Source organism: Vanellus vanellus (genome assembly GCF_965231255.1).
Source record: "Vanellus vanellus genome assembly, chromosome: 6".
NCBI lineage: Eukaryota > Metazoa > Chordata > Aves > Charadriiformes > Charadriidae > Vanellus > Vanellus vanellus.
The window spans coordinates 47169490-47190919 of record NC_138911.1 but is presented as its reverse complement, the minus strand read 5'-3'; the positions used below and the strand labels follow the sequence as shown (position 1 = coordinate 47190919).

General features: G+C 48.3%; 2 protein-coding genes across 5 annotated transcripts; one reads left to right on the top strand and one right to left on the bottom strand.

Annotated features, from left to right (window-relative positions):
• Positions 1–171: 171 nt before the first annotated feature.
• AHSA1 (activator of HSP90 ATPase activity 1) lies at positions 172–5968 on the bottom strand. Its single transcript, XM_082485432.1, has 9 exons — positions 5794–5968; positions 5259–5449; positions 4993–5075; positions 4681–4798; positions 2957–3045; positions 2494–2628; positions 1606–1707; positions 1018–1069; positions 172–579 (listed from the first exon to the last, which is right to left on the bottom strand). Exons 1-9 carry the CDS (start codon positions 5871–5873, stop codon positions 407–409), a joined length of 1023 nt encoding a protein of 340 aa, XP_082341558.1. The 5' UTR covers positions 5874–5968; the 3' UTR covers positions 172–406.
• A 396-nt stretch (positions 5969–6364) lies between these two features.
• VIPAS39 (VPS33B interacting protein, apical-basolateral polarity regulator, spe-39 homolog) lies at positions 6365–20529 on the top strand. Of its 4 annotated transcripts, XR_014269295.1 has the most exons (21): positions 6365–6377; positions 6501–6593; positions 7090–7189; positions 8502–8645; positions 9627–9665; positions 9998–10062; positions 12759–12815; positions 13745–13837; positions 14520–14553; positions 15004–15106; positions 15195–15222; positions 15406–15479; positions 15931–16006; positions 16302–16436; positions 16970–17011; positions 17410–17499; positions 17607–17697; positions 17893–17979; positions 18869–18958; positions 19249–19353; positions 19626–19658. XR_014269295.1 is itself a non-coding variant. In XM_082484864.1 (20 exons), the coding sequence occupies exons 2-20, from the start codon at positions 6501–6503 to the stop codon at positions 19644–19646; spliced, it is 1476 nt and encodes a 491-aa protein (XP_082340990.1). In that variant the 5' UTR covers positions 6365–6377; the 3' UTR covers positions 19647–20529. The 4 variants fall into 4 exon arrangements, 3 of the variants coding, with proteins under 3 accessions (XP_082340990.1, XP_082340991.1, XP_082340992.1); XM_082484864.1 differs by lacking the exon at positions 17607–17697 and having other exon boundaries at positions 19626–20529; XM_082484865.1 differs by lacking the exons at positions 8502–8645; positions 17607–17697 and having other exon boundaries at positions 19626–20529.
• The last annotated feature ends 901 nt before the right edge of the window (positions 20530–21430 follow it).

The following is a 21430-nucleotide window of genomic DNA, read 5'->3' as shown; positions in this document are numbered from 1 at the left end:
ACTAAAAACTGCATCAAGCTTGTTCTCTCCTCCTCCCTCAGAAGTGAGGAGTAAATCACATTGGGATCAGCACTCCACATTGATCAGTGTTTTTCCACAGATCCCTCCCTCAGCCTATCGACCAACCCTTTGAACTCAAGCCAATCTGAGGACACAAGTTCCACAGTGTTTTTTTTTTAAGTTAGGTTTATTTAGCAATAGAAGTATGTACATGTAAGAGAATCCCCTGCAGCACGAGGCATGCACAAAGCAGTGAGGGACTGAAAGTGGTGCTGCTCAATGGCCTTCCTCGTCACCTGTCATCCCACTTTACTCGGCAGCAGGGCCAAGATTAGAAAGGGACAGGTGAGAAATTTATCAGTCCACGTGGCAGAGTCTTCAGCCCGAGTCTTCCCAGCAACCAATATTAAAACAAGCGGGCACCATAGCCAAATGTCTGTTTAATGCCCTCGAAGTAGTAGCGCTGCCAGCCTTGCTTCGTTCTTTCCTCCTCACTGGCAGGAACGCCCTTGCCTTCCAAGCACACCTCTGTCTCACCACCTTTGTCAGTGAAGTTCAAGGTAATTGTTGCAAAGTGCCCTAGAGGAACCAAAACAAATCTGTCAGCAGTGTGTAGTATAGCATATGCTGCCCAGCTCCTCCTCTCACACAGCACCACTGAAAAGACTCCTCAGGATCCTTCCCAGAGGATCTGTTTATGACAGCAGCAGGCCTTTCTCAGAAACAGAGGGAGGAGAGGGCTCCCTCTTCATGGGGATTGAAGCAGTTGCAGCCAGAGCCGAGTAAACTGCTACTTCATCAGTCCTAATCCCCAGCCACTGCTGTAAGCGGTGACTGATGATTCTGACCTGATCATCATATACCTGTGGGATATGAAGCTGGGATAAGGCTGGGGCAGCTCCCAGAACACCGTGTGCTCACCAGTCATGAGCCAAAGTGCAGTGTGGCAAATGGGGCTGGAATTCTTCAAACACCTGAAAGGGCTGTAATTTGACAGTCCATTTTTGGACTACTTACCAGCTGGCCAAGATTTAAATCTCCATTTCATAACAAGTTGTTTCTCAGGGACCTTGAAAAAAAGACAGAAAGACTGAGTAGTAATTTTTTGCAAATCCTGCAGTCGAATACAAACCAACTAGAACTGTGTTGATCTGAAGCCTTAGAGACTTCTTCAGAAACACATACAGAAGAAAAGAGATTTTAAGTGTCCTTTTCTTTCCACTCCTCTTCTAGGAGGGTAGGCCATAGTATAGCCCCAAACACTGAGACAGTGTCCCTGTCCAGAAGACTTCAGTAGCAGGAGGGCTAAAGAGGAAAAGGATCAGTTACTATCAAGTACAACCCTCCAACACCTAATGAATTAGTAAAATTGCACTAAGACTGGGCAGATACATGACTGGAAGCTAAATTTTCTCCCCAGACTGAAGTCCTATACATTAATGCATACTATAAGGAACACTTCAATAGCCACAGTGATTATAGATAACTATTGGCCACCAGGTAGAAGTCCACAAGTAGCTAACTGAAGCATTGTTACAGAATTCATACCTCAAAAATAAAAAAGCTGCCCCCGAGCCAGATACACCTGCACTAGTTAGTACTTACTAGGTCAACAAACTCTCCTGTGACACTGCCATCCAGCAACTGAAACTTGCCTCCTTTATCTGCTTCCAAGGTGGCTTGTGCGTGGGTGAAAGCTTGGACCATCTAAAAAGAATTCAGGAGATTTGTATTACTTGACATTATCTGCTCGCAACCTTGTTGCCTAATGCCTCCTACACAGCTACAAAAGTTGTGGAAAAGGACGTAAGTCAATAGCATAAGGTCTTAATCAAAAAAGACAAAACCCCTGCCCTGGCCAGAAAAGCAGGGTTATAGCCACTACAGCAGCCTTCTGCCTGCCAAAGGAAAAGAATCCCTAGCTTCCATAGTCTATGTAGCGTTCTGTACGTCACTCTTTGATTTACTCTGTTGATTCTTTAATGAAACCTAGTTCTAAGAAAAGGTCGTGTTTTTTGCTTTTTCTTTCCTTAGATTTTTTTTTTTTAAGGAGGAACAAAAGACTAAGACTATGTTTAATGATACAATGCTGCTCTCTCTTCTTAAATTATATAATAGTGTGCAGGAGAGGGGAAGCTATTCCTGAAGTATGCTTTGACACCACCTAACCTTAAAACTAAAAAAAAAAAAACAAAACAAAACAAAACCAAACAGCACACACAACTATGTCCCAAGAGATCTGATCCCATGCAGTAAGGGATACACCTACAGATAGATGCTGACAGTAGTCTGGAACTGGCTTCTGGCTGGTATTAATACTCTCTTGTCAACTGTGTGAAACGATGCACACATGAGCTTTAAGCAAGTGTTCTGCAGACCAGCTTTCTTATTCCATTCTCATGGAATGTGAGCATTCTAGAGAATGCCTCAAAAAGCTTCTTAGGAACAACCTACTATGTGCAAAGAACAATTCTCAGAACAGCCTGGCATTACCTCCTGAGTAACGAATACCCGGTAGAGCTCCTCAGGAGATGTTAAGAAGGTGTCCTTCAAGCTGATCTTACAGGTAGGGATTTTGACTCCTACGGATTTGGACTGCGATGTGGCGGTACTGCTGCTAGCGGCCGACTAACAAAACAACAAGCAAAACAAACACAAACATATTTTTTCACAAAAAAAAACTCAACAAGTGGTTCACATATCCAAGAGAAAAAACAAAGGCCTTTTGTAAAGATGTAATTAGGTACAACCATATGAGTCTAAAAAGCAGATTTATTGCTCTGCTTGAATTAAGGTGTGCTGCAAATCAAGAGTCAGGCCTACACCACACATTGCCAATTCCTGAAAATATATATATATCCTGTAAACAGCATAGGTCGCTCCTGTAAGCCCCGGAATCTAATACTGTGTACCTTTCTTCACAGATGCAAAAGCATGTTTGCACAGTTTTATTTACCTTGCGGTCTTCTGCTTTAGGAGCCACCTGAGGTGTTGTTTCCATATGTTCACCATTCACTGTGGGCAAAATCATGCCCTGGGTGAATTCTGGAAAGACAGGAATGCACCCATGAAACTAATAAAAGATCAAGTAAACCTTTTAACTGTTCTTTGAAATACACAATTAAACAGGGCTTCCTGGTTTCTCCCCTGCTTTTGCTAGCACCCACGACTTGAAACAGTTTTTTTAAAAATGTAAACAGACCTCTTTTTACAAGTAATTAATTCTTCTTGCCTTCACTGCTCTCCACTGAAGGCCATATCAGAACCTGCCTACACTAACAGTTAGGAACTTGCCCCCTCTTCCTAGCCTAGACATACCTACCAATCGCTATCTTCCACATGTTGTTCTCATATTAATGTTAGCCTTACACTTGCTTTCTCTCTCACTCTCTAATATAAACAGCAATTACATCTCAGATATACTTTTATCTTGCTCGTCTAGACAAACCAAACCAGACTGGCTCTCCATTTCTCATATCACTGTAGTACAGAATAAAGTTACTTCCAACTCCATCTTTGATTTTTCTTTGACACCAGGACACCCAGAGGAGGTCTCACCAGTGCCCTGTCTGGCAGCATTAGCACTTTAATAACTCCACCAGAAGCTTCAATCTCTTCCAGCATCACGTTTGCTTTTCCTCCAGCTCTATCACTTCTGCCTTTACCAATTATAAAAGTTTGCTCTTTCTCCTTCCTCTTCATCTGTTCAAACTGGCAAAATTCCATTATATAGCAGAATTTTATTATATGTGCATAATCTTGTATCCCGCAATACTTAGTTCCCATCTATTCTTATTTATTCCAGCCCATAAGATCATACAGTTCTTCCTGAATAACATTCTCATCTTCTACTGGGTGACTGCATCTCCCACCCTGAACACTAAAGCCTGAACAAACACAAGGGTACAGAAATTTGACCCTGGAAAAACAGTAATCAGTCATGGTTTGTATTCAGCAAAACTTGAAACATATAGCACATGTAGTGTAATACAGGTAAATGGACATAAAAAGCAACTGTATTGTTCCCAGCCCGTACTAGAGAGCAAAGCCGAACTCAACCAAAGCACACAGATTTAACTCCAATTGCTGGAATCAGATTTATCTTCTAAAAAAAGTAATTTTGATCCAGATGCTGAGAAAGCTCATTCAGTGACACCAACAAAACCTGAAGAGCTATTTCCAGTTGTCAGTTATTCTCAAATCCAAACAACAATAGATGCCTTTATTAGTGTGGCAAAAGAGAAAAACCAAACTAGAGAGAAGATATCACTTTCCAAGGGAGTAAGCAAACTAAAGGCCAGATTGTGCCACATGTAGTGACTGATACTCTGTGTCACTGGGGTAGCAAACACATTTCCCTGGCTTTATTTTCTTAACAACTGAGCTTCAGCATGTGAAGGACATTCTCAGTTTTAAAACGTAGATCCAAAAATGCTGTTTATTATTGGGTTATCACTTAAAACCAATCTTTCTGGGCTGTGCTACAACGTCTGGAGACAGAAGTGCTTCTGGCCAAATGCTAACCATTTTCAAGAGACAGAAAAGTTACTGTTGTTGCTCTGACACCTTCTTGTTCAAATGGGGTGAGGAACTAATATTCACTCCTCTTGTTAAGCCCATCTCTTCTTTAGCATTAGCCCATATACGTTCCCGTAACACTTCTCCCTTTCAGGTACATACCTGTTTTGAGAGTGCTGATGTAAGTTTTCATTGCATCTCTAATTTTTTTTGCACCTTCTTGCTTCATCAGGGTCTTCAAGTTAGTATCAGGCTCATCTTTAGCAAGGCTGACATGGATCTAAACAAGAAGGACAAATCCTCAGCACCAACTCAAACCACTCTATGATTCTATTAACTTAAGTAGTCTCTAACACTGAAAAGGTTCTACACAAACATTCTAAAAAAGGCAACAGGGAAGGAAATATTAATGCTGTGGGGATTCCTGTTAGAGCAGCCATGCAGCCAGCAGTATTAGCCTTTAGGTGTGCTTACCTCAACTTCATCAATGTCATTTTCATCTGAGAGATTAGGAATCTCCACATAACCTTTGTATTTCACTCCTGTCTTTGAGGTGCCTGCAATTACAATTAGGTTGTTCAGATCAACTTTTCTTACTCTGGTTGTTGTAAAAGCAAACTTGGATTGCGTCGCAATACAATACTTCCCTTTATTATTACTTCCCAAAGGAGGGAAACAATAATATCCTTAATCTTGTACTTGAATTTGGCCTTGAAATAGTAGGGGAGAACATCACTCACCAGTCCACGCCAGCTTGATTGCCCACTCATAGAAGAAGATAAGTTTCCCTTTGCGGTTGTTAATGGAGGCCTCTCCATCCAGTTTGCTCACTTCCGTCACTTCACAAGCCCCTTCCTCGCCCTCTACCCTGACAGGCAGGAGGAGAGTTTTCAGCCGCTCCGTGGACCAGTTGGAGGCATCCCGTTCCGTCCTGCAAGAAAGCCGGGCGGTCTGAGAATCTGGGACAACCCACACTGCCAGCACTCACCGGACCTACCTACCGGGCCTCCCCCCGGTCCTCCCCTCCCTGCCCCGCTCCCACACACACAGCGCCAGCTCTTCCCCAGGGCACCCCCAGCCCTTCCCCAGGGCACCCCCCTCACACACACACAGGCGGGGGCCTTCCCGGGGGCATCAGCCCAGACACCCCCCACCTCAGCACCACCAGGCTCGTAGGAGAGGGTAGGACGGATGAGCCCCTCTCCGGGACACCGGCCGGGCAGCCTCCCTCCCCCCAGGGCCACGGGGGCCGCCCGGCCGGGCCGCCCCGCTCACCAGTGCCAGTTGTTGACGTTGGTGGCGTCCGCCCGCTGCTCGACGATCCAGCGCGGGTCTCCCTCCCCCCACTTGGCCATCGGGACCGCCGCCGCCGCCGCCTCCTCCGCACCGACCGCCCGTGGAAACTGCTAGAACCGCCGGCCGCCGCGCCACCTCCCGGCTTCCGTCACCGGCACGGTCCCTTCCGGTGCCCTTCCCCCCGCCTCGCCTGCCGCGCGGCCTGCCTGCTTGGTTCCGCCGCGCCGCCTCTACCAGCTGGCGCTCCCGTCCCGCCCCGTCCCTGTCGGCCGGCGGCTCCCGGAGCCGGCCGCACCGCGCCTCCCAGCCGCCCCGAGTCCGGCTGCCTCAGCAACCGGTCGGGAGACTGCACCACCACGCGCGGCCCGCTGGGACGTGTAGTCCGTCCCCTGCAGCAGTGCGGGGCACGCCGGTACTGGTAGTGCGCGAGCGGCTCAACGGCGGGCCGGGCCGCGGCGGGGAGACTACATGTCCCGGCATGCCTTGCGCGGCAACAGCCCTTCGTCCCCTCCCCTCCCCTGCCCTGCTGTGCTCTGCTGGTGGCGGTGCCTGGCGCGGGAGAGGTGAGCGGGACCGCGGGGGGCGGCGGGGTCGGGCCGGAAGGCGGGACCAGGGACCAGGGACCAGGGACCGTGATTCCTCTCAGACAGCCGCTCCCCTGAGGCAGGCGCGCGGTGCCGTTGCAGATGAGCAGGGCGAGGGCGGACGAGGAGGAGTACTGGCACAGCTCCAAGTTCCGGGCCTTCACCTTCGACGACGAGGATGACGAGCTGTCGCAGGTAGGGTCCGGCCCCGGGTCCGCCGCGGCCGGGCATGAGACGCCCCACCCCCACCTCCGCCGTGGCCGTCTGAGCCCGAGGCCTCGGCCCCGCGCTTCCCTGAGGGTCTGTGCTTCGTGGGTGGGGTGGATGCTGGCTCGCCTCCTGCCCTGTGTGGAGGCCACCGAGGGCTCCCGTCTCGCCTCCACCCGGTACCCAAACCAAAATCTCATTAGGACCATGGTTCCTCGCCCGTGCACCAAACTGCATCTCCTGCTGCTGAGCTGGTGGTGTCTGTGTAGGTGTCGGTGGCCTTTGGATTCCCAGTGGTGAGGAAGGGCTGTGTGTGTTGAACACCTACAGGCGTAAACACCTCCTCCAGAAGAGGCAGTGGAAGCTGAAGAGGCTGTGTTCAAAGCTCAGGAGGAGGCTGGGGGGATTGTTTGAATGTAATAGGAAACAAAGCATACTCTGCAATACTAGTGGTCTTTACACAAGCTCATTCTTTCACCCATAGCTAAAGGAATCAAAAAGGGCAGTGAATAGCCTTCGGGATATCGTCGATGATGATGATGACGACCTTGAGAGGGTCAGCTGGAGTGGAGAACCTGTGGGAAGTAAGTGCATAAGTACTGCAAGTCATCCTTGCAACAGAGGGAGTTTAAAATTACAACTTAAGTCATGGTGTTTAGTCAAGGTTAGGAGTACTACTTGCTATCTAATCCTGTATATCTAATCTAATTCTAGTCTCCTCAGGTCACATTGTGAGCCACTTGATTTACCTGTGTGAATCCACTGAAAAAAAGCGAGCAGAATCCCAAATTACATAAGAAGAGGAGTGCAGACAAGTGGAGGGAAATCACTGTGTTTTTCCCAATACGTAGCCCGGCTTAGAGCAGATATTTTTGAGGTTAAGGCTTGATATTCATGCTCAGCTGCCCTGCAGGATTCTGGGTGATCGTTTCCTTCACACTGCTGCCTAAAATAGCACCATTTAAGCTTCTCTGTGCTTTGTTCCCACAGCACTTTTAAGGAGATATTCCAAGGTTTAGTGTGTGTTTATATACTGACTTTTATGCTTGAAGCTTGAAAGGGAATTGTAAGCATTAAGCAAATGCGTTTCTAGTAATGATGGGAGTGAGCTCATGACATCTTCACACATGATGCTGTCTGCTACACTTTGGAGTTCGTGAGCCACAGAATATGTGGCACTTGCTAGCCAGTGCCAAACAGTGAAAATTTACATCTGGATCACCCAGAGGACCTTCAAAGAGTCTATTCTTCTTGTCCTATGCTGTAGCTCCTCCATCTGGTTCGGGCTGTTTCTTTTCCCGCCCAAGGTCTCTACCTGTCAGCTTTTTTTGCTCTATCACCCTGTCCTAAAATGCGTGTTGTGCATCTGTGTGAAAAGAAGGGAAAACTGAGTCTCGAACAAGTAGGAGGGAGACATTTGCATTGTTGCCAGCAGCATATGCATATTGATAGCTGTTTTGTCTGTGTGGGGAGGAAAACTGTCTTAGTTTTCCAGTGTTCAGGAAGGTATGTTCTTATGTTTCTGTGATTTGAGGTAAGCCAGCAATTCTCTGTCTTGCTCTTTATCTTTAGAGCAAGGATTATACTTTACCCCATGCAACAACATATAAATGTTGGGTGGTCTATGCATTTTTTTTATATAAGCTGTAACCAGCTGTACAATATTGCTGGAATCGACTGTTTCTGGATGACAGTGTGCAACTGTTTAACAAGCAGTATTACACGAGATTGGGATTCTGTGCACTGCATCTACTTAGTGCTGAGGGTCAAAGTTTCCGGGATGTGCTAGTGCAAGAACTGACTAGGACACACTTGGTAACATTCCTGCTGTGCCATAAGATCATTCTTTATTGGTTTTCTCTTCCTTTGTTATAAATGACCTCTGTCTGCACATAGGTATCTCCTGGTCAATCAAAGAGACAGCCTCCAGCAGCACTAGCTCGCTGGAGGGCCGAGACTCCAGCCTACAGAAGGGCTCTTCCTCCTATGCTGCTTTTCCCAAACAAGTTTCCTCCTACTCCCTAAGCAGCCTATTCAAAGGTGAGTTTCCTCGTATACAATATATGGACAAATAGGTTTTCCCTCAAGACTGTCAAGAGGCAGTTGTGTTATCTTATGTAACTCATTTTTTCTTAAGTGTATTCCAAAACAGGGAAGCTCTGATCTCTCCTCAGTGTGGGAGTGTATCTCTCACTGGTCAGAAATTGGATACTGTCTTGTGCAGAACGTCGCATGCTCTTGTGGTATGGGAGGGGGCTTTGGAGATTATGGCTGCTTAAAAGGCAGGTTCCACAGAACAGCAAGGCACAGCACTGTACAGCAATCCATTTGCATGGTGGGAAAGAGCAGGCTACAAAGGGACTGGCTTGACCCATGTGGTCCTCATTTGATCTTCAGTACTGTAGACCAGACAGGTTGATTAGCCTTTATTTGGAGCTCCGCTGCCTGCTGTTGTTGTTGCTTCAGCAAACGCATGGTAGCATAGCTCGTTATGGGGGCAAACTGTGCAGCAGGCAGTGGGGAGATGTACGCAGCTTGCAAAAGTTCAGCTCTGTTGCCTCACAGCCAGACAACAAACCAGCTTTTACTTTGTCTCTCTTTCTCTGGGGTGTTTTTTTTACTCTCAACTTTGATAACATAGTGATAATGAAAGGCAGCCAAATCTCAGACCTGGTGAAGGAAGCTGTCCATGTTGCCATGGCCTAAGCAATGTTATGTGCTTGAGCCTCTGCTCTGCAGGTAGAGGAGTGAATTCAGGCTCTCTAACCTCCCTCCCCTGGCCTCAGCAACAAGAGGGCAGATAAGGCCAGGGTGTGATATGGCTTGTGATGCCATAGGCAACTTCAAAGCCTTAAACTTTAGGCAGATGAGCCCCAGCTATGCTAGTGTAGTGTGAATCACTATACAGAATGGCTTGTTCTACAGTGGCATAGCTGCAGCGTGCAGTCTAGACTCGTGTTCCCTCTGCAAGAGATAGCTGGTGACGAGACAGTCTCTCATGAGTGTTTGTTTTGATTTCAGGACGAAACAAACTTCCAAGTTTTCAGTCCCTTTCAGATGGTAAGTTTTTGAATCCATGCCTCATTTTGGGAGGGGTGCAGATTTATGTAAACTGAAAAAAGGGAAGCATCACCTTCCTTATGTTGCGGAAAGGGAAACTGAATCATGGGTTGTCTGAAAGTCATTCAGCAAAGAAGCGAAAGAGTTGGCATGATGGTTTGAGGTAATCTGCTTATGTACAACTGGTGACTGTTGGGTTTAGAACATCTTTGTATTGCCATTTGGTGCTTGAGTTTGGGTCTTCTACCATGAAAACCAAGAAAAGGGTGGGTTTGGAAGTGGGCATGAGTCAAGATTTTGATGTGCTACTCAGCTTTGCCCTTCCCTCTCAGCCCTCTCTGACACAGGAGTCAAAAACTACGCCCCAGAGCTGCGCAGGCCGAAAGCTGACTACAAGGTAAGCAGCCTGTTTGTAGTGTGCTGCCAGGAGGACTTTCTACTCTGTTGTTTTCATGGGAAGTGATTAATCGCTATTTCAGACAGTAGAGGGCAATGCAGGAAATAGGACAGGGAGTTGCAAAATGCAGCCTCACAGTAATTAAGGTGGTCTCTGGTTTTGCTCAGAAGTAGGGAGCTTTGCCGGGGGTCTTAGTTACTCCAAATGAATGGCCTAGCAGTCTTTGTGAAAAGGATTTCTAATACTGTTTTGCCTGTAAGCTGCTTTCATGCTTGGTCAGATGAATTGGCATCATGTGTGCTTTTTAAGTTTTTTAAATCTAAAGGCTTCTAAATTTGTTGTTCATGAATCACGGGGACAGCACAGAGAGAGTTGGACAGAGGTGGAGTTCCAGTTGGCAGGAGTGTTCTCCCAGATAGGCAGCGTTAGGTGTTGCAGAATCTAGTGAATTTTGGGACCGGGTGGACTCCTCCTGCCAGGTGTGAAGTTGTGGTTCTGTGTCCCCAGGTCCACACAGTAACAGGACTGAGCACATATTCCCAACAGATACAGACATGGACAATACTAACACAGCTGCCCACATGGATTAACATAAACAGTTTGATGGTTGGACCCGATGATCTTAAAAGTCTCTTCCAACCTGGGCAATTCTATGACAGAAACCAATGCCTTTACCAAGAGACACATAAACACATAAACACACAACACTCAAGCCTGATCCTGAGCCTCCTTTCTGTCTGACCAGAATTGAATTCCACTAGTGGAACATACACACACTCTATGTGTCTCTCCAGTAGCTGGTCTTAGACATCCAGTTTGTTTTGTTGCTGAATCACAGACCTCAGTCTCCTCCAGTTGCTGACATCTGGACCTTGGGCTCCTAGGGTTCATGGTCCCATTCTGGCTCCTGGTACTCAGACTGCTTATTCTACTCACTGGCTGGTTGAGCTTGAAGTTCACTAGCTTTCATAGAAACACATACACTTGGAATAAAGAGCCCACCCACACAGAAGGTGGTTAAATATAGATTTAATGAGAATATAAGACAGACTGCAGTGATCCATTGCAGGGCTTAGTCAGACAGGCACACTAACTAGCCACTTGTTTAAAGTTGGCTGGCACCCTGTGGCCCCTTTTCCCTCTATTTTCCCATCCTTGTTCCTGCCCAATTCATTTTGATCCCTTCCTTTCCCTGCTTTTTGTCTTTCCCTGTAAACTTCCGTAATAAGCTTCACACATTTACACAACCCTCTTAAAACATCCCAGGATTCTCTTTTCTCTGTGTCTCATACTAGGTCCTCTGCTTCTTTAGCGTTGCATGGTGTTTGGAGAAAGTTTCTTTGGTTTACTCATCTTGGAGGGTTTTACACAATGGATAATGACCTAGTCTGTCTCATTTGATAGTGGCAAGGAGTAGCCAAGTCAGCGTGCTTAGATTGCATTGATTAGGTTACTGGGTTTTCTCCACCTGTCCTTGGCTATCTGATCCTCACCAGATTGGTGTGTTTATGTTGATTAGCCATTAATCACATAATTTAACAGGCAGTACTTCCTGAAAGCACAGCAGGAGAAATAATTGTGCCCTGTTGTGTTCTGTTCTGTGCCTGCAGAAGCAGCGAAGCAGGAAGGAGAAGGGTTGTACAGCCCCTTAAAAGCAGGCAGGAGTATTGTAAGAGGGGTGGAACAAAGATGGGAAAGTTAGTGGCAGCTTTGAACCAGTGTCCTGACAGGCTGAGGAGCTGCCTCTGGCCAGAGGTGCTGGAGGGAGCCCTGGTGCTCAGGACATTTGACACTCAGCTATCTGTTGACTTGAGAGACTCGTGTGCGGTGGTCCCCTAATAGGACTGGTTCAGCCCTTTTTTTTCTTTAGATATGGGCTTTCAATAAATCTTCAATGAATTTAAAATTCAGTGTCCTCAGAGCTGGTTCTGGTTACTCCCTTCTCACTTTTTTTGAGGCAGAGGGCTAAATTACAACTGCTGGCTTGAGTGCCTCAAAAAGACTTAGATGCCTTCTTGGAGTCTGAGTTTAGGAGTGGCTCAGGCCACCACCATTTTTTATCCAGTGCTTCCAGATTGTAGTGTCTGCAGGTTGCAGGGGAAGAACTTTGGTCATTGCAGGAACACATTACCTTAAGATGGTCTCGCTACAGGCTTCAGTGCTTTTGTCACATTGTACCAGTTCTGTGTGACTCTCCAGGCACTTGCCTCAGGCTGTTGTCCCTGCATTCTCCATGCTGCTGTGAAAGTCTGGCCAGCAGAAGTCTGTCTGAATTGTAACAAGAAACTGACTCCTTCCCCTTCAGTTTTGGGTTTGTCAGTTTTGCTTGTTTTTTGTTTTTTGTTTTTTTTTTTTTTGTCATTCTGAAAGCAACATTGGAGTTTTAAGTTGTAAGGAAGACAACCTGTTGAAATGCACTTCTTACAAAGGATATGATGGCAGGCCTTCCTGAGGCAGTAGAAAGATTCTGCGTTATCATTATCTAGCTTCCCTACCCACCAGCAACCTGAACAAGTGCACCTGAACACTGTAGGGACACATTCTGCTAACAGCCAACCTGGAGGAGCTGAATGATAAGTCTGAGAAGCTGCATGTGGGCCGTCACTCTGATCCAGCACAAGTGGAAAGCAGCCTGGGGACTGCTGGCATGATCTGGCCTCTTGAGGCTCAAGAGCTCTTTATTTTTCTTGTGGCAGGATTACAGCAGTGACTGGAGCCCCAAAGATACAGTCAGGCGAATGCAGAGGGGCAAGGTAAGGACTTTACACTCCCACCTGCTTGCAAGGGATGGAGAGTGGGTGATCCTAAACTGCTTTACGCTTCCCTGTGCTCCTGGGGTGCGTTCCAGGAGCGGGGAGGGAATCTGTGTTGTTTGCAGCATCTAGCAGGGATGGTGCTCTCCCTTCCTGCAGCTTTGCCAGGTGGCAGTGCTGGGATCACGCTAGCTCAGGAGCAGCAGGAGACCTTTGGAGTTTTGTTGCGTTGTTTACTTGGGTCGTCCCCTCAGCAGCCTAGCTGACAGGAGGTATCTGCAGTGCTGTGGCCCTCTCTACACTTTCTGCTCCCTGGGGCTGGGTTTATGGAAAAAAAGCTGAGGGTATGGGGCTTTACTTCCCTTCTTAGTTGGTGGCAAATGGAGGGAGGAAGACAGAAGCAATCTTGATTACACTGGAGCTGGAATCTTAGTCTCAGCTGCCTCAGTTTGCAGTGATCACACGGAGCTTGTGGTTTTACTCTGCATGTATCTTCCCAAAGGCTGAGGTGAACTAAAGGCTGAGAGAGGCCACGATTATGGGGTAAGAAGAAGGGAGAAAGAGTCTTACAACTCTTCTTTTCTGGTCTGCTCTATGGTAAGGGCCCTGCAGAGTTCCCTCCTCCTGTCAGGGCTGGTGGTTTGTGGTGTGCAGGGAAGTTTTGCCTTGTTGGTAAGGGTGTTTGTGCTGAATGTACAATGGCTGTTGCCTGGGCAGTAATGAGGGCTAACTCTGCAACCCCTGTGGACAGGTTCCCAGGGATTGTGCAACACATGGCTTCAGCTAAATGAGAAGTTCTCTGTGGGTTGGAAGGACAGTTACATTGCTTAAGGGCTCATGGGGGAAGAATAGGTAGTATCTTGGGGGCTGGTTCAGCCTGGGGATTGTCTGATGTCCCATATGCCTACTTATACCTCTTCTATCTCCAGGTCTGCTCTTTAGAGAGATTTCGCTCCCTTCAGGACAAGCTGGTGCTCTTGGATGAAGCTGTGGCAGGTCATGATGGGAATGTCATTACAGCTGTGAGTCCTGCTGGGGCCATATAGGGCTGGGACTTCCTGGGTGATCCCACAGAGGGTGCTTGTGTGAATGCAGTCAGCTGGCCACCTAATCTTGCAACATATGGGGTTGTTCTTTACTTAAAACCAGGAGGTTACTGAAAAGTGTCAAAGCTTAAGACTAGGAAGTTCCATATTCCCACTGGCTTTCCTGCTACTCTGCAGAGTTCATGTCAAGTTAATAACAAGGAACCTGATCTTTCAGCCTTACAGATCTTTGCAGCAACTTCTTGAAGGTTGAGGTTGTTTAGTCTGCTCGTTGCAGCACAGAATATTTGAGGGGCTTCTCCAGTTTATCTGGCTTCCAAAGCATTAGGCAGCTAATGGGACTTTGTCAGAGTTTCCCTCATCCAGGTCTTTTAAGCCCTTGGATGTCTCATGGGAGAGCTTTTCTTTGTAAATCTTGGTCTCACTTATCTAAGATCTGGAATAGGACCTTAGGAAGGCATACAGGCAGCTGTGGCCCTGGTGCACTGCTTGTCCTGTGTCTAGTGGGTAGCAGAATTCGTTTCAGTGCCGTAAGAGCTGTGTCTTCAGAGGCCCTTTGCAAAAGCTTCCCCACGCCTTGACTAGTTTGCTATCTGTCTGTCTTAATTCTGGTGAAGACTGATCTGGTCAGCTGAGAGCTGTCTCTCTGTGCTCACAGGTCCTGATATTCCTGAAACGGACGCTAAGGAGAGGTAAGTGTGACTGGGGCCACAGTTTCTATAGTGTGTTTCAGTTAAGGGCAAAGGAGCTAATTCTTTAACTGGGTGCAAGTCACAAAGAGAGTATCTGGGGTATTGCTACTTTACTGAGCATGAAATACTTTTGCAGTGAGTGTAACATGGGAGGGGGGATGGTGATGCCCACAAAGGCCCCAGAGAGGAACTTTAACCAGTGGTAGGTGGTAGTGGTGATGGGGTGAATGAAAAAGAATCTGTAGGGGTAGCACACTGCTCTGAATTCAGCTGGCAGCCTAGTGAACAGACTCTCCTCCTGTGCTGTAGCCTCCAAGACTGTGCTTTGAGATGGGATAAGGTTGTTGAATCCTGCCAATGGCTTGCACCTCCGTGCACAATGCTTAGCCCCCTCTGACTTGGTAGTGCTAACTTACTTTACCTGCCTGTACATATCTCTCTGTCCTGTAGAGATCTTGTTTCGGGAGCTAGAGGTGCGGCAGGTGGCCTTGTGTCATCTTATCCATTTCCTCAAAGAGACGGGTGAGCAGAAGTTGCTTCTGGATCTGCTCAGGTGAGGTTCTTGCCCAGCCTTGTGGTGGGGCTGAGCATGCTGCTAGGAACCTGCCTCCAAGTTAATGTTTGCTCATTCTGTTTTGCAGGTTCCTAGACAGGACTGAGGAAGTTGCTGTGAGTATTCCCAGGAGCAAAAGCTCCCTTTCCTCAGTGAAGAGGGAGTGTAGGGCAGGGGGAGGCTGGCTGCAGGGTGTCTCATAGTCAGGCAAGAGCTTTGCATTCCCATTTTGCCTTCTGGAGTCCTATATCTCCCAAATCCATGAGAACAGACTGTGCTTCTTTTCCCTCTCCCTCCAGCTGTCCCAGTACCGGGAGCATTTGAACATCCAGGATGTAGAAAAAAGGAGGGAATTTCTGAAAGGCTGCATTGGGTAAGAAAAAATACAAGACGATGGGAGGGATGTGGGTGCTTCACAGAAGGTGGTAGTCAAGAAAATTAGACCTCTGTCCCAGTGCCACAGCTTATGTAGTTTGAGAGCTTATGCTGGTTTTGGGTTGTTGAGTGGGGTGTTGTGGACAGGTCGTGAAGGATGAAAGCTTGGGTGCCTGAGCACTTGAGGAAATTGGTAGCATCAGCTTTAGGTTGTTCTGTGAGAGAGGCCATGGAATTTTTCCTTCTCTGGAGCCTGTCTAGGAGACAGCCAGTTGGAGAGGGCAGTGGGGCAGGAGCTTGAGTACCTACTAGCCGCTTAGGCTGGAGAGAATGGGAAGTGTTCCCCACATCTCTGTCTGTGGGGAGCATGTTTGGTAGAGAAGAGCATCCTTCTAAGTGTATTGTGTTAAGAGCTGCTGACAGTGTCTCCTTCCTCCCTGTCTGGGCAGGCTGCCATTTTCAGCTGAGGATACCTCCCACATCCAAGACCATTATACCCTGTTGGAGCGACAGATTATCATTGAGGTATGAAATCTTCCCTGCTGGTCAGGAGGTGACTGGGACTAGCTGCAAGATCTCTATCTGTCCCTAACTTAAACCACTTTGGATCTAACCAGCCTGCCCTGGCTAGTGTAGTTTAACTGTTATCCAAGCTGCTTGCCAGCCGTGTGTGTGAAATACCAGACCTGAGACTTCATGGCATGTTGAGGCTGTGCTCATGCTTTGCTATCACAACACTTTCCCCAGGTGTCTACCCCACAGCAAGGTCAGGCAGTTGCCTTGGCTCATGTTCACCCTCTCTGTCTTTCTGTTTCCTCAGGCCAATGATCGGCACTTGGAGTCAGCTGGGCAGTCAGAGATATTTCGGAAATATCCTCGCAAGGCTTCAATTCTCAACATGCCACTAGTGACCACCCTCTTCTATTCTTGTTTCTACCACTACACAGAGGCTGAGGTGAGGATGATGTGGGAGAGGAGAAGGGTTACATCTCATTCCTGTAGCCCACAATATGTGGGGTGGTTAAGCTGGAGCATGTTAAGGAAAGAAGGGGAGGGAGATCATATTTCATCCCTCCAAAAGCCCTAGAGGAACCCAGCTCCCCTTGTCCATCTGGGACATCTTTTGTGCTCTAGGATGGGACATTCAACCTGGGACAGCCTGTCTGGAAGTTCCCTCCTAGAAACCACTGTCTTTTACTTCTGGCTCCTTGGAGCCAGAATTGGCCCTTAATCCCATGAAGCTGAGGTGTGTGGTGAAGTGGTCTTGGAAGTGCTGGAGGTGCACAAGTTGAGGATGTAGGGGAAAACAAACCAGAGAGCTAATGGAGTGGGGTAGTTGTTGTCTTCTCTCAGTTGTTGTCTTCTCCTGTGGCACTGGCATGAGCAAAAAACAGTAAAAACTAGGGGACATTCACCCTGTGTGAGGTGTCTGAAGCTCTCTCGTGACCTACTCTGCTGCGTTTGCACTGACTTGTCTGCTCTCTCTAGGGAACATTCAGCAGCCCGACCAACCTGAAGAAAACATTTAAGGTATGTGAGTCTTTGGCTGTTGTGGCAGCACTAGCTGAAAATATGGGCAGCCAAACTGTATTTAGCGAGGGGGGTGGGTAGGAGGAGTTTGAGGGGCTCAGCACTGAGGGAGGGAGGCATGGCATCCTCCTTGAGCAGGGTCATTCTGGAGACCCAGAAAGGCAAGTGGGGGAGCTGTGTGGAGGCTTTCACTTCGTGCACCTTGGCTGCAGTAGCACTTGCAAATCCCCACCTCATGCTCTCTGCAGTGCTGGCCCTGGCCTGAGGCAGCATCTTGTCTCCTTGCCTGGCTATTGGTGTGCGTCCTGACAGTGCTGGGGGCAGATGCCGTTCCTGTCCAACCCACACAGGCCGCCTAAGCCGTGCTAGCGCTCTGACTGCAGCTTCCTGCCTTGCAGATTCCTGATAAGCAGTATGTGCTGACTGCCCTGGCTGCCCGTGCCAAGCTGCGAGCCTGGGATGATGTGGATGCCCTCTTCACCACCAAGGTGAGCTGTGGAAAGCCTTGCTGGGGACTCAGTTCCAAGTACTGATACCTACTACTGATAGCTGGCTTGTTCTGGAGTTACTGGACAGACTGGTTTTATTTCAGCAGAGCCCAGCACCTCTGCTGGAGGGTGTTGCAATGTGTTCCTTCTCTCCCTGCCCAAGACCTCTGCTGGGCCTGGCTTGGCTGCAACAACAAGGTCAGAGAAGGGGGATGCCCTCATGCTCTGTTACCAAAGGCTTCACAGCCAACCTGCACCCAGCCACTGCATGAAGGACTCTGCCAGTGGTGCATGTGGTGGCTGGCAGCATATGTTGCTGGCACTGGGGAAAAACATTTTCTGGCTGGAGAGATTGTCCTTTCTGATTAACATAGGGTTTGGCACTCATTTCAGAACTGGCTGGGCTACACCAAGAAGAAGGCACCTATTGGCTTCCACCGGGTGGTGGAGATCTTGCAGAGGAACAATGCTCCTGTACAGGTGAGCAAGGAACTGCTGCTTATGTCCTGCTGCTCTTTTTTGGGATTTGGGGTTTGAATGATTCCCCAAGTGAGCTACTTCTTAGATGAGAATGGGAGGACAGCTTGCCAAGCTGCTGGCTCTGCCAGGTGGGTGCAGCACTCAGCTGAGCGACCCATGTATCAACAGAAGGTGGGGGTGGTAGTGAGGGCTGGGTCCTAGGTCTGACTCAAGAGGGACATCGCGCCTAGAGTTGTCTGGGAGCTCTCTCCCCACAGTGCATTGCCACCTTTGTTTGCTACGTGAACTTTGCTTATGCTTAATATGGCTGGCAATGGCTAACCAGATCCACAGGAACAAGGTAGCCTTGGACTCTGAGCTTTGTGAGCAAAGCTTTACTGCCTCTGGGGTCCTGAGCAGTCTTGTCCTGGTCACTTGTTGCCTTAGGAAGGAAGGGGCTGAGAGGCTGGGTCTGTTTAGCCTGGAGAAGAGAAGACTGAGAGGGGATCCTATCTATGCTTATAAACGTCTAAAGGGCGGGTGTCAAGAGGATGGGGCCAGACAACAGGACAAGGGGCAACAGGCACAAGCTGGAACACAGGAAATTCCATCTCAACATGAGGAAAAACTTAGTTACTTTGAGGGTAACACCACTGGAACAGGCTGCCCAGAGAGGCTGTGGAGTCTCCTTTTCTGGAGATATTCAAAACCTGCTTGGATGCGATCCTGTCCAACCTGTTCTAGGTGAACCTGCTTTGGCGGGGGGGTGGACTACATGATCTCCGAAGGTCCCTTCCAACCCCTACCATTCTGTGATACTATGGCCTTGAAAGGTTTTGTGACTGGGGTGAGAGAGTGAGGCAGGAGGTACCTGCAGAAGGGAGCTGAGATGCTCTTCCTCCTCTCACAGGTGCTGCAGGAATATGTGCGCCTGGTGGAGGATGTGGAGACACGGTTGAACCTTGCCACCAAATACAAGTGCCACGATGTTGTCATTGAGGTAGGTCCCTGCTGTGTGTGTGAAGAGGTGGAAGAAGAGCCTGCTAGCTTTCTTGTGCTCTGCCACGTGCCACTGCTGTCATGTGCCTGGAGGGGTTTGTTTATCCCTGTGGACTGGGAGCAGTGATATAGTTCCCAGTGGAAGCCAAGTTTGCCTGTGTGTGGTTCCTAATATTTGTGCTGTGGAATTGTGCTGTGGGTGGGAACTTGAGGGGGGTTTGAAGAGTCACTGGCTCATCTACAGGGTATCATCTAACTGTAACATGGGTGCTGGTTTTGCTGTTTATCTAGACATACAGGGATCTAAAGGATCGCATCCAGCTGACTGCATACAAATGCAAGGTGGAGAGGGGCTCTGCAGAAGAAGAGAAGATAAACAGCATTCTCAACAACATGGTGAGAAACATCTACTTTTCTTCCAGAGACTCTAATCTATAGCCATTTCTGATTAGATGTAACGGCATGGCCATTTTACATACTTTTAATCCCTGCTGGGAAGCTAATCTTACATTTGGGATTGCATTCAGTGTAGGAATTAAGGGTGAAACTGATAGAACTAGCACCCTCTGGCCATAGTTGTCCTTCTCAGGGATTGGGACTCACTAACTTGGCCCCTGAGGGATCTGTGTTCAGCACTGATGTTAGTCGTGTCTTGTTCTCTCTTTTAGCAAATCCGATGGAAGAACTGAGCACCTGTGAAGCAGCCTGCTTGGCCGTTGCCTTGCCAGTGAAAGAGGAAACTGCAAAACCCAGTGCAGCGCCAACAGAGCAACGCTGTTACTACTCATTGCATGATCCACGTTTGTCAGTGACAGTGGGTGCCTGTGGCTTGTGGGACAGTGGCATGCAGGCTGGTTGAAGGCAGTTGCTCCAACGTAGCCAGCGAAACCATGGTACTGATCCACCAGGGTTGATTCTTTTTGGAATCTGATTCTCTTTGACTTGGCTGTGAGCCAGGCATCACTTTTGTTTACAGGGGAAATTGCTGGGCACAGCAAGGTGGCATTTGCTCTGGGTGGTGCCTGGGCTTATTCTCACCTGGTCTGACTGACAGGTCAGTCAGACTTGTGGGGGTCTCCACCAGCCAGTGCTGAGCAGTCCCTGTAACACTCAAGCTGGCTTGAGCATCACCAGTCATGGCTGTGGCTGGAGTAAAGCCTACTGGACTGTGTTCTCCCTGCATCAGAGTGTGTTGGGGGAAAAGGACGAGCTGCACATTAAAGTGCATTTTTTTGTTGGTTCGTTCTGGCTCACCTTAGGAAAAGAGGTGTTGTACGAACTCCTGCAGAGAGCCAGGACAGCAGCCCCTGCCAGTAACCTTGTGCTGGCACTCTGCAGCTCTTGGAAGACAGGCACCTAATGTGGACCTGGTCAGAGCCTTGCTGGGTTGGATGGAGAGCAAGGAGGGACCCCTCTCAGTGGGCCCAAACTTGCTGGCCCCAGCAGCCCTTTACTCTGAGAGTGTTATGCCAGGAGGGATTGAATTGCACTTTCTCAGAAACACAACTCCTCAGGCAACTGCTGGCTTCATCCTTCCAGACCTCACTTCAGTTCCTTAAATAAAGCTGTCTCTTTCTCCTTGGGCTGTTTATTTCCTTCCCACACTGAGCACTTTGTCACTCTGTTTGCTAATCCTGTGCAATTTATCACACGTCCCACAAAGTGAGTATGCAGGGTGTTTTCTCAGGTCCTGAAAAGCACAGTGTGTGTCATCATGGAGTGGCTTTGCTTGCAGCAGTACCTTATTTCACACCTTCAATGCCATCATCACAGATGGATTAATGTTAATGTTGTAGGAGAGTTTGCTGCCGCAGGGGTGGGCACACAAAGGTGAAGGTCGCATGTAGTGATGTACCAGTCTGAGGGCAGGTTTGGGTTCCAGCCTCCCTGCTGCACTGCACTCAGTTTTTTTCTGTTGGTGGTTTGTTGGTTTTTTTTTCTTCTTACAAAATTGTTTAGGTTGGAAGGGTCCTCTTGATCATCTAATCCAATCCTGCTCAAGCAAGGTCACCTGGAACAGGCAGACCAGGACTGGGTCTATTTGGGTTTTCAGTACCTCCACAGCTGGAGACAACTCGGCTTCTCTGGGCAACCTATTCCTGAATTTGACCACCCTTACAGTAAAAAGGTGTTTTCTTGTCTTCAGATGGATTCTCACATTTCCGTTTTTGCCCGCTGCCTCTTGTCATCACTGGGCACCGCTGAAAAGAGTCTGTGTCTCTTTTCTTCATTCCCTCTCATCAAATACTTACACACATTGAGAATATCCCCCCTGAGCCTTCTCCAGGTTGAACAGTCCTAGCTCTCAGCCTCTCCTCATACAATAGATGCTCTGGGCCCTTAGTCATCTTAGTGGTCCCTTGCTGGACTCTCCAGTGTGTCCATGTCTCTTTTGTACTGAGGACCCCAGAACTGGACATGGCGCTGTGGATTTAGAGAGGAAGATTCACCTTCCTTAGCCTGTTGGCAACAT